The 16,646-nt window shown below is 47.4% G+C and overlaps 1 protein-coding gene across 6 annotated transcripts in view; it reads left to right on the top strand.

Moving 5' to 3' along the window:
* Positions 1–16,646, top strand: part of SORCS3 (sortilin related VPS10 domain containing receptor 3) — a 465,994-nt gene that overhangs the window by 433,081 nt on the left and 16,267 nt on the right. For all 6 annotated transcript variants that reach the window (XM_045025354.1, XM_045025356.1, XM_045025355.1 and 3 more), the window contains 4 exons: positions 2,809–2,942; positions 8,138–8,261; positions 11,861–11,973; positions 14,828–14,959. In XM_045025354.1, the coding sequence (XP_044881289.1) occupies positions 2,809–2,942; positions 8,138–8,261; positions 11,861–11,973; positions 14,828–14,959 (503 nt within the window). The remainder of the gene's footprint in view (positions 1–2,808; positions 2,943–8,137; positions 8,262–11,860; positions 11,974–14,827; positions 14,960–16,646) is intronic.

Below are 16,646 nucleotides of genomic sequence, written 5' to 3'. Positions count from 1 at the left end.
CCATCCCATGCAGAACAACCTGAAGTGTTAGGCATTATCTTCTCCATCACCATCACCTTCTTCCTCATCACCAGTGGGCACCATGCTGGCACCTCCCAAGGGTTACATCTCTCTCTCCTTCTGCCCGCAGGCTGGGATAGAACTTTTTTATAACATGTTCCGCTGATGCCACTATGTCTAATGCATATTCAGTAGCGATTTCTCCCCTCTTCCTTGATTGTATTTCCTCACCCTACTAATGTTGGGGTGCCCATCTCCTATAGGTCAGTATATTAATGATCTCAACTTATTATCATATATGTCAGGGGGTCTCGGGGCTCCAGCTGCCTGTGGGGGAGCGCAGGCAGAAGGGGTGGAGTCAGGGGCTAGCCTCCCCAAAGGGGGGCTGCACCCGCTGCCTATGCGCCTACTACTCACCTCCTTACCCCCCCCACCTGCCTCCTGTGTCCCTCCTCACTCCCCCACCTGCCGCTCGCCTCCTGCCTCCTCATCCCCTTACCTGCTGCTCGCCTCACCGCTCACCTCCTCACTCCACCCCCGCTTAGGGTATATTGAGGCCTGGACCCCGTGTCTTCTGAGCATCTGAGAGACTAAGGCAACTCCTTCACTCCTAGAAAGATAGTGCACATGTCTGGTGTCTGGCTGCCTTGTTTTCCCCATCAAAAGGAGACAACTGCAGCACCCAAGGCCTCAACCAAGCCTGGGGTCCCGTTGTGTTAGGGCTGTACATACACATAGTAGGAGTCAGTCCCTAGCCTGCAAAGAGTTTACAAGTCAAGTTGATGAAGGGTTAACTTTCCCATCGTAGAGAGGAGAAACTGAGGCAGAGAGATTTAGTGATTTTTCCAGGGTCACACAGAGAGTTTGTGGCAGAACTGGGAATCAGACCTAGCTCTACTTAGCCCCAGGCCAAGCATTATCCACAAACCCGCCTTTCCTCTCTAACAGGAGAGGTCCATCTGACTACCAGATCTGAACAGCACCGATAAGACATAATCAGCAACATGCTAGCATGCCTAGTGCATCTCAATTACCAATTTAAATTCATTCCCCCTCAAAAAAATAAAGCAAGAGGAGGGGGAAAAGCAGATGGAGAAAAAGCTGAAGTTCCAACCGAAAACGTTAGCGTTTTCTCCATCTGTTTTTTTTTCTCTTGTTCTTTTCATTTCTGTGGCGAGGAACTGAATTCTCAATTGTCATGCACTGGGAGTGAGCACTAGAGTTATTTCTGGCCATTTGCTGCTGCAACAAGATTTCCTGCTGAATCGTCATCTTTTCGACCATTCCAGAAGCAAGGGAGATTATCTGTTTAATCTCTCGGTTCGCTCTTCTTCTCAGAACTCTTCCTATAGAAAGATAAAGATGGCCCATAATTACCAAAAGTAGAGAAGAAAATACTACCAATGACAGCTGACCCCAAAAAGTTCCCAGGTGTCGCTGTAGATCAAAAAGGAGCAAGAGGTTTAGATGCTTGCCTAGACTTATTCAGACTTCTTTGTTCTGGAAATCTCATGAGACCAAGCGCTCTCAGAAGACTCTTATTAGTACCTGGCTTTGATCAGGTCATGAATACCTCAAACATAAACGTTCTTAGATTGCTTTGGTATTTCTGCTTCATGACACAGTTAATACCAAGTTCGGAGGCTTGTCAAATATTATGAATATTAATCACTCACTAGTTACATTTTCAAATTAGCATCTTTGTGCTTTCTGCCTCTTTGCACTTGGGAAAAGCTCCCCATAGATCTCTGCAAAGCTACCTCATTCTCTTCCTTCAAATCCCTCCTTAAAACTGTCCTTTGCTGTGATGCCCACAAAAAACTCTGACCACTGCCTCTCGCGATGATCAGTACTGTATCATAGTTTCCTTGTCCTCCTCTGCCTGTCGGTCTGTAGCCATCTGTTACCTCTTGTCTTGTATTAGATTGTAAACTCTTTGGGGCAGGACCATCTTTCTGTTCTGTTTGTACAGCACCTAGCACAATGTGGTGGTGGACCATAACTGTGGATATTGGTCACTACTGGAATATTATTATTAATAATATTGAAAATGTTTGGGGGTTTGGGTTCAAACCACGAAGCAAGAGGACTGTTTTCAGTTTAAAGAGCGGCTGGAGGGTCCTTTCTGATGTGTCTTGGTGCTCAGATAGAATGATGATGAACAACCATATAAAACCCTAGCTGGACTGATTTTGTCCATCCCTGCTATGTAGGTTGGTTTACTCAAGGGGGGAAATTTGTCCATCCAACATGGCTGGGAGGGTTGGTAATTGGTTATGGGCCCTTTCACCTAGAGGACCCAGCTTAGCTGGTGAGATTGAAATCCATAGCTATCTGAGAGCTATTTGGTGATCTGTGCAATGAGTTGGTGGGTTTCAGTTTGGTTCCTAGCAGACAGATGTCAGCGTTATAAAAAGCATCATTCTAGCTGGCTCCAACAGGCCGAGGTTTGAATGGGCAGAGAATCTAAATCATCCTGTAAAACCCTAACAGCTTGTGCATCCCAGCTCCAATTCTGAGACACAGTGGTTGGGCCACAGAGGGGAAGCTTGCACACCTGCCTCCTATGATGCAACCCTATAAAAGCTCAACAAAGAATTGGAGTCTCCAGGGTTGTTAATCTGGTATCATCGTCTATCATTAAGTAAACTTCTAAGGGTTTGAGTCTCTCCTCCATTGCATCAAATTTATGCTGGTGGAACTCGGTTGACTTCAAAAAGGGGAGAGAGTTTTGCTTTGCGTCATTGTAGAACGTTGTGTAAGGAGGACTTACTGAGATGCCTGTAATAATGAGATCACCTCCCGCAGGTCCAGTGGAGCATGTCCATCTGAACGTACCCTTCGTTGCCATTAGGAATAAGGAAGTCAACCTTACCGCGGTGGTGTGGCCAAGTCAATCGGGCACCCTTACCTACTTCTGGTGGTTTGGTAACAGCACCAAGGTACGGTCCCTTTTTATCATATTGTACTTACCTCAGTGGCTTGGCAGGGCAGAATGTTGTTTGAGCAGCAATGAAAACACGCTGCTCTTGCTGAGTTTTTTTCCCTGGATCTAAAAAGGTTTGTTCGTTATCTGAACTTTGCCCATTGTGATTTATTTTCCCCCTTGTGGTGGTGTTGCAGGAGTCATTACATTTTTGCCGCTGCTTATTATTGTGCTTGGCAGACCATTGTTATTACCTGAGTTTGCTTGCAACTTAACAAAATTATATACCACTATATACTGGATAATGCTGGGTTTCAACACAGCATTTAACAGCTGCGAGTGTTCAAGTAACCATTGGTGTTGCCATTATATACCAGTATACAGTGTATAATGCTCGATTCCAACACAGTACTTTAAAGCTGCTGGTGTTCAAATAACTATCGCTGTCTAGAAATTCAAGCAAGGTTCCCAATGAATTGCTCCTGCCTGACCATGCCTATTGTTCAGGGCCATGAGCACATATTAAAGATAAAAGTGAAACCTCTCTTAAGCAAAGGGATTGGCAAAACTCCGTTGCCTACTACAAAGGATCTCTTTATGAAAAGTTGAAATGAATTCCACTGGCGGTTTTGGAGATGTTTCTAAAGGAATAAATCAGGAGACTGCCTACTGGAGATGCTCTTTAATGCAGGTTCCATTGTTTGAGAGACCTGTGGGCTACAGTTTCAGACACTGCCCTCCATTTATGCAGATGTAAATTGCAAAGAGAAGTAATGTCGTTGCAGTTTTGTGAGGGTGTTTTTGGTCACTTCAATGTCTACATCCCTAATTCACAGCAGGGTGGGGGAGAGATAGCTCAGTGGTTTGAGCATTGGCCTGCAAAACCCACTATTGTGAGTTCTATCCTTAAGGGAGCCACTTATGGACCTGGGGCAGAAATCTGTCTGGGGATTAATCCTGCCTTGAGCAGGGGGTTGGACTAGATGACCTCCTAAGGTCCCTTCCAACTGTGATAGTCTATGAACTAAGCCTGTGTTTTCACAGCAAAAAAGGTGTGGTTTTTACTTTGAGATAGTTGTACTCCCCAACTGGGGTCGATCTTGACTAACTACATCAAGGCAAGCGCTCAAGTTAGCTATCTTGATGTAAAAATATATCTATTTTTGCTGGGAAGACATAGCCTGAGACATCAAAGCAGTATAAATTGCAGGTGGAAAATTGTGCCTGCGGTCATTTGTGCCCACAAAACTGGAGGTCATGTTAAGAATGGGGTATGAACGTTTGAGCCTTTAAAAATAAGATAAGGATGGGAAAGTGGAGTTAAGTGGCTGCAAATCTCTTCTCAGCTCTAACAGTTCTGCAATTTGTTTGCAGAGTCTCAGATCTGTAAGTGACTGGTTTCCAGTGGAATCCTGGGCTGTTCAGTGTAACCTCGAACCCATGGACAGTATAGGCTGATATAGATGCCATGGTGAGGGATGCTTTAGACGTGCATGGAGTAAAAATAGTTAATGCTAGTAATACAGCAAGGTGATTAGTCATCTTTCTAGTCTCATCAGATTCTGTTAACGAAAGTGGAGTTGGCTTTCTGGAGAAGGTGTCATTTTGTGTCACTTTCATCTATGTCAACCCAGGGATCCAGAATTGCCCGTAGACTTTAATCCATTGCCATGGACCTCTTGTTGCCTAGTCCTCACCCTGGAAGCAGGATATGTTACAAATACACCCGTGCCCCAGAGTTGTGTCCTGTGGCTTCGCAGCACTCGGCTTACGGATGGCAAAGGGAATACAGAGATGCGGCATGGGCACCCACTCTCTCTCCCAAACTCTGGCGTGTGATAGTAAATTAGCAGGGCACTCTGAGTGCAGAGGGGTGACTCGGATAATTGCAGCCTTCACACAGCCCCTGTGTGTTTGTTTAGATCTTGCGCGACGACAGCTACAGAGGTAATAACAGGGTGCAACTGGGGGGAATGCAAACAACTGATCATAGTTGCACAGTGGATTTTTTGTGTTGAGGGATGATGTATTTTCTGACTCTTCCTATGGACATGGTGAATGTTTTACAAGGATGATTCATTTTTTTTCTCTGTGTCCTTGTACCAGCGTGGCTCAGCCATTAGGTAGGGGCTGGAGCTAGCCAATTCTGATGACAGAATGAGGCACACCTGGCAGAGATCAGGCCAATGGCCCTACAAAGAGCCCCAGGAGGATGTGATGGAGAGGGGAAGCTCAGGAGATTGTAGAGAGACTGCAGAGGATGTGCAAGACTCCTCCAGGGCCGGAGTCAGCAGGGGGGAAGCCACCAGGCCTATGGAGAAGGACAGGCTCCTGGCAGGAGGTTCTGGGGGCAGCTGCCTCTCTTACCATCCATTTCTTCCTGGGATCACAGCTTGGGGCCCTTCTCTTCAGAAGGGGGAATCTGCCCCCTCTGTAGCAGTATCCCCACCTCTTTAGCAACCTTTGCAGGGGAAGGGGCTCTCAGGCGAGGGGTGCAGAAGGGAGAAGAGCATGGAGTTTAGCTCCTCTGCTGCACCAACCCCATCTAGCTCCATGGATACTCAAGCTTGAGCAGCCTTCTCTGGATCCTACCAAGAGGGAAGCAGCACAAGCCATTTTGCATTGCTGAGCCCATATGGCTCCCAGATATGGAAATTGCCACATGCTCCAGCCCTTTGGCTCTGCTGCAGCACCACAGCCGTGCTGGCTCCGAGCTCCTGCTGCACTCTCTGGGTAAAACACCTGCTGCCTGCAGCCTCTGTCTCATGGTAACGTAACACCGACACACCCCATTCATCAGCAGGCAGGCTTGAACCTGGGGGCCTCATGAACTTAGTGCAGGAGCGTCTACTGTGTGAGCTAACAGCCAGCTGGCTGCTAAGCCCACTCATTTTCTCTCTCTCTCTCTAAGTGTCTAGTGCCACTAGCTGGGGCAGAACACCACACCCAGGAGGTGTGTGGGTTTCACTAACTCATGTCACGGGGCATGTGGGATCCTGCTCCAATGCTCGTTTAATGTGCACGGTTGTGGGTCAGGGATCCGCCGCTAATTCAAGGCAAAAAGGCTGCTTTTCTTAGGAGCAAATCAGCTCAGTGTACGGCTGCGGGCTGCACCTGGGATACACGCCGGCTGTCTTAGAGAGGGGGGTCGTTTATACCAGCTGCTCCCTGTGGGGGCTGGGGGTGAAAGCCAAGGAAGGACAGGCAGAGCTACCTGGGGATTCCGCTGGGATGTCAGCAGAGTTCCAGAGACACCCCTGTGCTCGCAAAGGCAGCTGAGAACTCGCACATCCCTTCCCTGCTCAAGCCACTTGCCATTTCAAGCCTCCTTCCACCGGAGAAGAGGGGAAGGTGTAGCCATTTCTGCCTCCGCAGCCACCCTCCACTAGATCTAAGAGTGAATCTAGGCCACTAGGTATCACAGCACCTAATGCCTCGTATGCAGCTTTGCAATCCCATCAGTGCACAGCAAACTTTGCCCTGCACTCAACCCCATTCTTTAAAGAGCCCCACTTCCATATTAAGCGCGCGCGCACACACACACACACACAGCCACTGTAGTGAATTGCTGGTCTGCTGCGTTTGCAATATGATCAAAGGCCAGTTTGCTTGGCTTAACACAGGTTCGGTTTAATAAATGTGTCCGACTGTCTGATACAATTGTGCAAATGAACCTTAAACGACTTGATTTAATTTAGAGTTCGTTCCCAAGCCTTGACGCTTGAATTAAATTGAAGGAATTGGCTGAATGTTAAAACTCCATGATGCAGGTGAAACCAGCCTTAATAATACAACATCCAGCACAGGCACACGCAAGAAAAAGGCAGTTTTGAAGACAACGTTGGCTGCTGTTATTTTGGGATGGAATCATGGCTGGTAACCTGTAAGACAATTGCTAATGTTCCCTGTAGTTTAGAAGCACCTTGTTCTTTTGCTTCTATGTAGTGACTTATAGCTCACAATCCCTAAGCACTATAGGGCTAGCGTGACCAGACTCATTCGGTCTCTGAGTCAGTGTCATTATTCCCATTTTACAGAATGGGGAAACTAAGGCACAGAGGCAACGCAGCCTGCCCAAGGTCACCAACTAGCAGAGCTGGGAGTAGAATGCAGGTCTCCTGTACCCCACTACTGCCCTCCAGCCACTGCACCACCCTGGTTCCCTCGCAGGGATGCTGTGATGATCCACGTACTAATGTCAAGTCCTCAGAGACGACAGCGACGAGGGCCACAGCGCTACTGAGATAGATAGGCAGCGTTAAACATCTAGCTTGAGTTAGGCATGACTGCCATAGCTTGGGTCTGGACACTTCGGGGGAGGTATGGCATCCAAATTGTGTGTGTGTGGGGGGGTCCAACCTGGCTCCAAACGCTCATTCAAGGCAATCTCTGTATATAGCTTGGCTAACTTAGAGCTGTGGGGCGGGAGGGAGGGAGGAATACGGCATTCTGCAAATACTGTGGAGTTGCTCATTGTGCTCCACTTGGGTATAACTAGAGGAAGGGGATGCAGTTCAGCAAAAGGAACCTTTGAGGCTGAATTTCAGGAAGTATTTGCAGTATCTATTGGGTTTCTGGGAACTGGGCGGGCGGAAGCTAAAGGATCCACCCCCCCAGCCTAAGGGGAGGATCTACAGGACCTCAGAAACCCACTAATTTCGGGGGCCAACTAATAAAAGAACAGGGACAGGAGTGCGGTCAAAGGGTCATAAGAAGGGAGCCTGACAGGGACACTGAGCAGAGAACCCTGGACAGCGCCCACTGCTCCTCGAAGGCGTCAAGGGAGCCAGTGGACGCCGCCCAGAGGAACTCCGCCCAGATACGTGAACGGACTAAGGACCGGAAACAAGCCCCACAGTCACAGGAGTCTCCATTGGCCAACCTTCTCTCCCTGGTTGCGTAGATGGTCATTTTAGCCAGGGCGAGGAGGAGGTTGACCAGGAGGTCCCGCGACTTTGTGGGGCCACGGTAGTCAGAGACGTACCTGGCTGCGGGAGCGTCTCCATAGGGGAAGTTTGGGAAGGGCCGTGACTTGAGTCCTGTATAAATGCAGAAAGCCCTGAGGAGCAGTGCTGTATTAGCTGGTGGTGGGACGGATAAAATGGCCCCACAGGCCAGTTCCATGTGTCATTTCTGTGAGTCCAAGAAGATACTGTAACCCCAGTCCTAGAACGGGGTTCTGTCATCATTGCTTGTGTTTGGCTTTTGCAGCCCCTCATCACCCTGGAAAGCAGCGTCTCCTACACCTTCGCCACCGAGGGGACGAACACCATCACGGTGCAGGTCTCCGCTGGGAGTGCCCTCCTCCAGGACACCAAGGACATCGCCGTGCATGGTATGCTCCACCGACTGCAAGCAAAGCTCAAGCAGGGGGCAAGCAGAACACAAGGGTCTTCCAGAGTCCAGCAGAAGAAAGCAGGCAGTGGCTTCCCTATTGAATCTCAGTATGGGACAAGCCTGATTACCCCAGGGACAGGGTCCTGGATTATCAGGGCTTGACGTGTTTGGAGGATCCTCTGACTCCAGGGCCTGTTGACCAGCTGCCCCAATTGCAGAGGAGACCAGAGAGCAGGTTTGATTGAGGGAGGATCCCAAGAGGGAGAGATTTGACTAAAACACCTTAACAAAATCCATCTAGCAAAGCTCTTTAGTTAAATCACAATTTTCTCTGGGTCTGGGACTCCACCCTGGACTCTGTTATTTCCCAGGTTACTGGGAACTTCAAAAAACCAAGGCACTGAGGTCCAGATCCTCTAACTCCCATTGTAATCAAGGCGGTATTTGACATCAATGGGAGTTCGGCACCTTAATCCCTTTGAGGATCTGCGCCTAGGACTTCACAGTCAGATACATAACTGTGAGCTTTCTAGCTCATAGCTGCACTGCATGGGCATCCACACAGCACTTACCGAACCTCTGCAGTTCCTGCCTGCACTGGGCGCAATACAAATCCTGGACTGGATTCACAGCGGGGCCATTCCAGAGTCCTGGTCAGGAATATGGAGGGGATACCCCCAAGACGTCACAGACTTCTCTCCCTGTGCCACCCTCTGTTTTCATTATCCAGTTCTCCCCAGCTAACGTCGGGAACGTGGCCCTGCTCGGATACAAGGTTTTGAAATATTTGCATGTCAGATGATGGAGGTTGCATTGAATGTTTGTCTCGTTCCAGTGATTACGTGTTAAATAAATGCTCATGTGGCTACTAGAAAGCTAGCTGTTGAGATTTAACAACCAGATAAATATGTATTTATCTACTGTGGAGCTGTGGAAATGCAGTGGATTTTAATAATCTGCTAACATGATTTAATAGCACACAGTTACTATTAGCCCATGTAAGTAAATCTGTATTTAATCAGCCTTGTTTCAAGTGTGGTCAGAGGCACTGTAAATTTCAGGGAAATCATTGTCCTGGGAACTGGGCAATAAGTTTCTTCAGGAGACGAATCCAACAGAGCTTGAATATGTGCTGAGTATCTGTAATCCACTGGGGAGGATATGTTAGAGGTGCCCCTCTGTGCCCAATACACAAAGGATCTGAGTCTTTGTAGCAAAGGGGAGCTCTTAAAGTCAAGCGTTTAGTGCCGGAGATCTCCAGTTTGATCCCTGGTATGTGAGCCAAGGAGGAAGATGTCATGTATGCACCTGCTGTCTGGTTTTGGATGGACGGTTGGAAATGTTACACTATGTGCATTGGTGAAGGGTGAAGCACAGAAGACTTGGTTGGAGGCTGGGTTGAGTTCACCATACAAAAGTCGGTTTCACTTTGGGCAGCTTAAAAAGCTGCACCACTGTAGCACTTTAGTGAAGATGCTGCTATGTCAGTAGGAGATGCCCTCCTGTTGGCAGAGCGCTGTCTACACCAGAGCTTAGGTCGGTATAACTGCATCTCTCGGGGGGGTGCATTTTTCACGCCCGTGAGCAACGTAGTCATACCGAGGTTTGTAGTTCAGGCCTGATCTTTGTTTGCCTTTTAGTTTTTCTATCATGTGTGCTTTATTTAATAATGCTGTGGCGCCTAAAAAGAAAGGACAGCCCTTGCCATTAAAAGCATGACAAGACCTGTGGTTTTTATGGCACCATCTGTGGCATTCCTCATTGATGCTATTGTCAAGTTAATTTTACCTGCATATTATAATACCTAGCTCTTCTGTAGGCTTTGCTTCTGTACATCTCAAAGCATTTTACAGAGAAGGTCAATATAATTGTCCCCATTTTACCAATGGGGAAACTGAGGCACAGAACAGGGACGTGACTTGCCCAAGGTCACCCAGCAGTCCAGTGGCAGAGCAAGGAATACAATACAGGTCTTCCAAGTCCCAGTCCATGTCCGAGCCTCGAGACCACCCTGGGAAATTAATACAAATTCTTTATTTGTATTGTGGCAGTTCCTAGAGTCGCTGACCAGAGCTCAGGGGTCCATGGTGCTCTCACAGTACACACATGAATCACAAAATGCCCCAGAAGTCCCTGCTCCAGAAAGAGTTTATGTTTAATGTTGTCTGCTCCACCTCGGTTCTGTATGCTAATTATTGAAACCTCCAGACATCATAATGGCTCAAATCCATCCCACCCTCCATAAGAACTCGGGTCTGAAATGCCCAGAGTCAACAAGCCAACCTGGAAACCAAAACCTCAAAAGAAAACAAAATAGCCCACTCAAAATTCACACTGAGGAATGCCTTGCAGCATGGCTAGTGGATCGTCCAAAGCTGGCCCTCAGGGGCACAAGCACTATGTGTGGTGGAAATCTGACTCCCCAACATACTGGAAGTGCTTGGGTTGTGTCCTCCAGCAGTGGCTGGTCCTCTAGAGGATAACAACCTACTGCTGCTACCACCTAATGGAGTTTTCCCATTAGCTCAAGTGGTAGACATCTAGGCTGTGACGGTGAAGGCCCCAAGTCCAAACACGTACAGGGAGTCAGTACATTGTGCAACTGAGGGAGCTCTGCTGTTGGCTGTGGAAAGCCTAATTCAAGGCCTCAAAGGCTGAGACATCCCAGTGCATCTTGTTAGACTTTGTGGTGCTGCATTAGAATTACAGAGCCCATGACAGCAGAGTGAGGGAGACATTAGGGGGTCGTGGGCCAGGAAGGAGCAATACACATTAGATGAGAATTGAAAAGAGAGGATGAGTCAGAGAGATACGGGGAGGCAGGTCCAGAGGCAGGTGCTTGTGCCAAGAGTGGGGCTGGGGGGTGTTAGATTGCAGGCTAGAGGACCTGCCTGGGCTTGGGTACTTTAAAAAAAAACCTGTCACTGAAACCAGCCTGGGACGCCCCCCCCCAGCTATCAATTAATTAGGAAGTAATTTTGGAGAGTCTTGTGACTAGCCTTCCCTGGATTTGTGTGTCATTAGCACTATTGGTGCCTGATTTACGGGGGTATTAACCATTCCTGGCAACGTTCCAGGAGAACAAACAGCTAATGGCTGCTTCTGGAAAAAAGCATTCCTGACCGTCCGTGTTTGCTCTGTGGAGCACAGTGCAAGCGAACAAACCCATTTTGAGGCGCTGGCTCCAAATTTCATCCTGACCCTGCTTTACTTACCGGGCGGCCGCTTTGCAAGCAGCAGGCCAGAAGGTTAGATGTTCAAACCGCAAACCCAAAGCACGATGGAGGGAGCACGTACTCCCCTCTCGTAGCGCTTTCTTTTCTCCTTTCTTTCCTTCCCCCTTTCCTCTGTGAAGTGCAATGGGATGCTACTGGACTGAAAGGCCCTTTATAAGTGCAGTGTGTTGTTTTGTCTGGGTATCTCTGTCCAGCAGTGCGTTGGTCTCTCTCTTTGGCTTTAAGATCCTCTGACAAAAGGAACTGGGCTCCTAATCCAAAGCCATTGATGACAATGGGAGTCTTTTACTGACTTCCACGGGCATAGGATCAGGCCCTATGTACTGCTCAAGTATTATTACTATTCTCTCTATATCCACAGAGTATTTCCAGTCTCAGCTCTTGTCGTTTTCCCCTAATCTGGATTACCACAATCCTGACATCCCCGAGTGGAGACAAGACATCAGCAAAGTGATCAAGCGAGCTCTAGTGCAGGTGAGTGGCCGGTTCCCATGCTCCTTCTCCAACAATGGCAAGGCAATTAAAATGCAGAGAGTTTCATAGCGGAATAGCAACAACAACAAAAAAAAGAAAAGAAAAGGATGGGAGAGAACAGCCATAATGAAGCCATCGTTCTGGAGTTGTCACCAGCAGCCTGTTAATGTGCTGAGCAATTGTAAAACAAAATGCATTAGGGGATTTGTACGCAACATAATTACTACTATTAACGTTTCTCTAGCATATTTCAACCTTAAGTATCCCAAAGCGCTTTACAAACCCAATATATTTGTAAAGTGACTAATAAAATAAGAGATTCCTTATTTCCTGTCTGTTGTATTAATTTAGGTGGGATATATGGGCCCAAAGAATCAAAGATGTTATCATAACCCAGACGCTGCCCAACATGAAACGGTTTTAAACAGGGTTCGGGGATTGGCATACAGAGACCTCAAGCTGCTTGGCAAACACACCATTAAAAAGCCCTTTCACCTTTTATTGAAGATACAGAAAAGAAGGAAAAATAGTTCAAAGCATTTGAAACGTGAAGTATTAAATAAGGCTGTTATTTTAACAATGTCTCTGGCTCTTTCCCTTTAGTTGGAGCGAGTCTTTAGAAGGGAAAAAAAAACATGTCTGACTGTCTCTTGGTATTAAAGAGGGTAGTAGCTGTCCTTTGGAGGGAAAAAGAAGATGGTTGAGATGGGCTGAAGCTGTTGTTGTTAAAGTCCGATCCCGTTTCCTAGAAGATAAAACAAGACAAACACTCACAAAAGTGGAGAGCAAAGAACACCAAAGATAGAAAATGCAGCTTCTGTCTCTGGTGTGGATTCTTTCTGGTCACAAGCTTACAGCAGTGTTGCAAAATATGCACTCTTGGTGGGCTAAACCAGACTCGTATTAGCGAGAAGAAAGGAGAGAGATAGGAAAGGGAAGAAATAAGGTAGGCAAGGAAAAGGACACATAGGGAGGTAGGGCACTTTTTAGGTGGTGTTTAGGATTCAGCTGGAGCGGGTGGAGGTGATCATCTGGGCCCCTCTCTCTGGTCTGGTGTGGTTAGGACGTCTCTCAGGATGATGAAGGCCCACGGTCCCAGGGGACAGTGGGGGTGGCAGCCATGATGGCAAAGCTTGCTCCAGTAGCCAATTTTTGAGGACACCAAAGGGAAGTGGTGGGTGGAATAGTCCCATCCCCTCATTATTTTTTTCCATGTATTAGGCCTAATTTCCGACATACCAATGTTGGTTCACTGATTCCTGACTGAACACTTTTCTTGTTTACCAAGCATGATCTTAGCACAGTCCTTGCGTTACATAAGTAGGCCTTTTAGTTTGGACGAATTCAGTCTGTCTTGCCTTTGCACCTGTTCCCCATAACATTTGTTGTTATAGGTTCTTGTGACACTTTATGAACTTACACTCACTTTTACAGCTGAGCTCATAATTAGGGTAAATTGGTAGGCCCGGCTATCACGCAAGTCCCACACAGTTGTATAGTCTTGCTATGTGCTGTTGTGTTCCACTCCATAGGAAGCTGCATATCAGTGCTAGGTCAAAAGATCTAATCTAATCTATCTATCTGTATTGGAATGAGAGAGATGTCTTTTCATCTGATACTTAGCCTCCTGTGGAGTGGAGCACATATCAACACTACACAACTGTTTGAGACAGGAAGTGAAAAATATCTCATCCTATTAAGACAGCAGGAGGGAGAGGGACATTATTGAGACAGAGTGTAACTAACCCTCATTTGGATTTTACCAGGACATTCTGAGTGAAGACTCATGAATTCTTGCAAAAAAAACAATAAAAGTGGCATGGAATAATTAATGCTATCAGGCAGCCAGGAAGTCTGTTTTTATGTCTCATTAGGTGATGGATCAAAGCAAAAATTTCTGATTGTAATGGGCTCGAAGCAAGAGAAACGTCATGTACTTTTGCTTCACATTTATTTTCTGCTGTTCTTGGGAACAGAAAGTGATTTTTTTTTACATTTTAACATTCCTATTTGCTATTTCTCACAGGCAGCAAAACTACATGGAAAATTCGCAGTTGGTGGAATTTCAGCAATTTAATTTTCACACTGTAAAAAAATATGGTTCATTTGATGAAACGAGAATATTTTACCCCTTTACCAAATTCAGAGTCACTTTGCAAAAAAAGACCAGCTGATTTTTTTTCTAGTATTGCAAGCACCGGAAGGCACAAAGTTAAATAGACGTAATCTAAGAATACTTGTCTCTGTGTCCTGTTGGGACCAAATATTCAGCTACAACCTCTGAGCTATGCTCATGCAACTACAAAAGTGAGGGAGCACCCAGCTGACACAACTAGACAGCCACCTGTGCATGAAAATTAGGCAGCTGGGTGACCAGAAACCTGATCTGTAGGTGCGTAATGGGTTCATACCCTCCTTTTCAGGTACCATCAGTTGTGTGCGCAGCAGTGGGTGTGCTGAAACAGGGCTGCTTGGATCTGGGGTTTTGAGTAAGCCTTTTATAAAGATAGGAGATGTGCAAAAATCTGGATATACTGTTGGTCTGTATTTAAACCTCGCAGAAGTTGGGTTCTTTGGATCCCTGGGTACAGTCAGGCCAATCCTTAGCTCTAAAGGTTAAGGAGGAAGAGTGGTTCTGTACAAGAGCTTCTGTAACGGACCCTACTGAGTGGAAACAGCAGCTCACTAGAGCTACGTTGCCTATAAGAGAACCTGACCCCCCCCAGACAGTGGGTAGGAGCTCGCTGTTCACCACTGAATTAGCTCTTCTGAAGGAAACAGGATGAAAGAACGGAGAGCAGGACCAAAAGGCACCGAGTGACCTTCTAATGCCACTGCTCGCTCTTCTTCCTAGGTGACTGGCATCCCTGATGAGCAGATTTTGGTGGCAGTATTTCCTGGCCTGCCCACCTCCGCTGAGCTCTTCATACTACCCCACAAAAACACGACGGAGAGGAGGAAAGGCCATGAAGGCGATCTGGAGCAGGTAGCAGCAGGGGTCGCAGCACGGAATGCAGCTAAGCTCAGAGAACACCTTGCATGGGGACACACTACACGCAGAATCCTCCTGGGGCTTTTACATTTCTCTAAAAGAAGTGCCGCTGTTCAGCTGCAGCTATTGGACTTGAAGCCTATCGCACGTTCAGACAGGCCCTCGCCCAGATGGGGCGTCTGTGCAGCACTGGAAACCACTTCGAGCGAGTTTGGGGAACTGGGCACGTTTCAGGGCTGCAGACCCATACCTTTCTCATTAAGCAAGGCCATTTTAAAAAGAAAAATAGGCTTTCCCAATAGCTTATTGAGAGATACTAAGGAAGCTGAGCTGCGTAACCTTTTTCATGCCATAGCACCCCCAGTGGCGAGACCCAGTTACAGTGGTGCCTCCCGACCGGGTCCGTACCCTCTCCATTGTGGCCTGAGGACAATACCGTACACACCTGACAGTAATGGAAGGAGAGAGGGCAAAGCAATGAGATAACATACTGAGGCTCACTAAAAATAAATCAGGCTCTTCTGCTTGCGTATCACTGGTACGAGACCTCTTTATTCTGCAGTAGCAATCAGCGCATGCAAACTATATTTGGAAGTTACAATATCCATCCATTTAGATAAATAGGTAATTACGATGATGAATAGGGACTGCGATGTTCAGGCAAGAGGAGAGAAACAGCAGCACCAGGCTGCTAAAGCTTTCACGCCAGGATTACTAAGTGATTAAATCAGCTCTACAAAAGCACACAGAGTGAAATGCTGCAGGAGGAAAGCAGCTTAGCTCTGGCTAGTATTCTCCGGTGCACCACTGGTGTACGGGATAAACAGCACAAGCTTCGTGGGGGGCGTCCCACAGCTCACTTGCTCGCTCTGTGGCAATTAGGCATTAAGAAACTTGGGGGACCACAGAGAATCTTTAGAAGCTCTTGTTACCTGCTGAGCAAAGTCATCCCCTTGAGATGACAGTAGCCGATTGAAAGCCAGCAAGGTCAGTCTCTTAAGTGTGTAGTCAGTGTGCCTAAGGGATGAATGAAGGCGTGTTTGGAAAGCCGTGTGTGGGGATCCTCCTGACTTCGGCTGAATTTTATCCTAGAGGGTAGGGCCACATGCAATGCTGCAGAGATCTCGGGTTTCTGTGAGTTCTGCTTCCATTGCAACACAATGATCTGTGCACTGTGACACCGCCATTCAAAGGTCACCGCAGCATGCTGGGCTAACAGCCCACGAGGAGCCTGCACTCCAAGGCCCCCCATCATTTGAGCAGAGGGAGTGGGTTGGGAGTTAAACAGCCTTCAGGACTAGATTCCCCCCCCCTACTTTAACAGGAGAGCTGCACGGCCTGGAAACAAGGGGGAAAGGAGAGGCTCCAGGCTGGCCCACTGGTCTAATGACCCATGGTCTGACCAACCTCCATTGAGCTCAATTAGAAGGTTCCCAAAGGATTTTCTTCCTACCCAAGTCTAGCTTTCTTGTGATATATAGGAGGGCAGATTTGATGATCTGGAGTTCCCTTCTGGTCTTAAACTCTGGGGCTCTATGGTTCTTCGTTTCCCTTCCAGTAAAAACATCATAGCACATACCTAGGGTCTTAAAATTCCACTTTTTCTGCCAGGAGAATCACATGGAACAACACTGAGTTCCTGCAAATGCCCCCCGCCACTCTCCCTGCTGCGGGATGGGTT

The sequence above is a fragment of the Mauremys mutica genome, chromosome 7 (assembly GCF_020497125.1).
Source record: "Mauremys mutica isolate MM-2020 ecotype Southern chromosome 7, ASM2049712v1, whole genome shotgun sequence".
NCBI classification, from domain to species: domain Eukaryota; kingdom Metazoa; phylum Chordata; order Testudines; family Geoemydidae; genus Mauremys; species Mauremys mutica.
The sequence above is the reverse complement of the archived record's forward strand: the minus strand, read 5'-3'. Positions and strand labels throughout refer to the sequence as shown.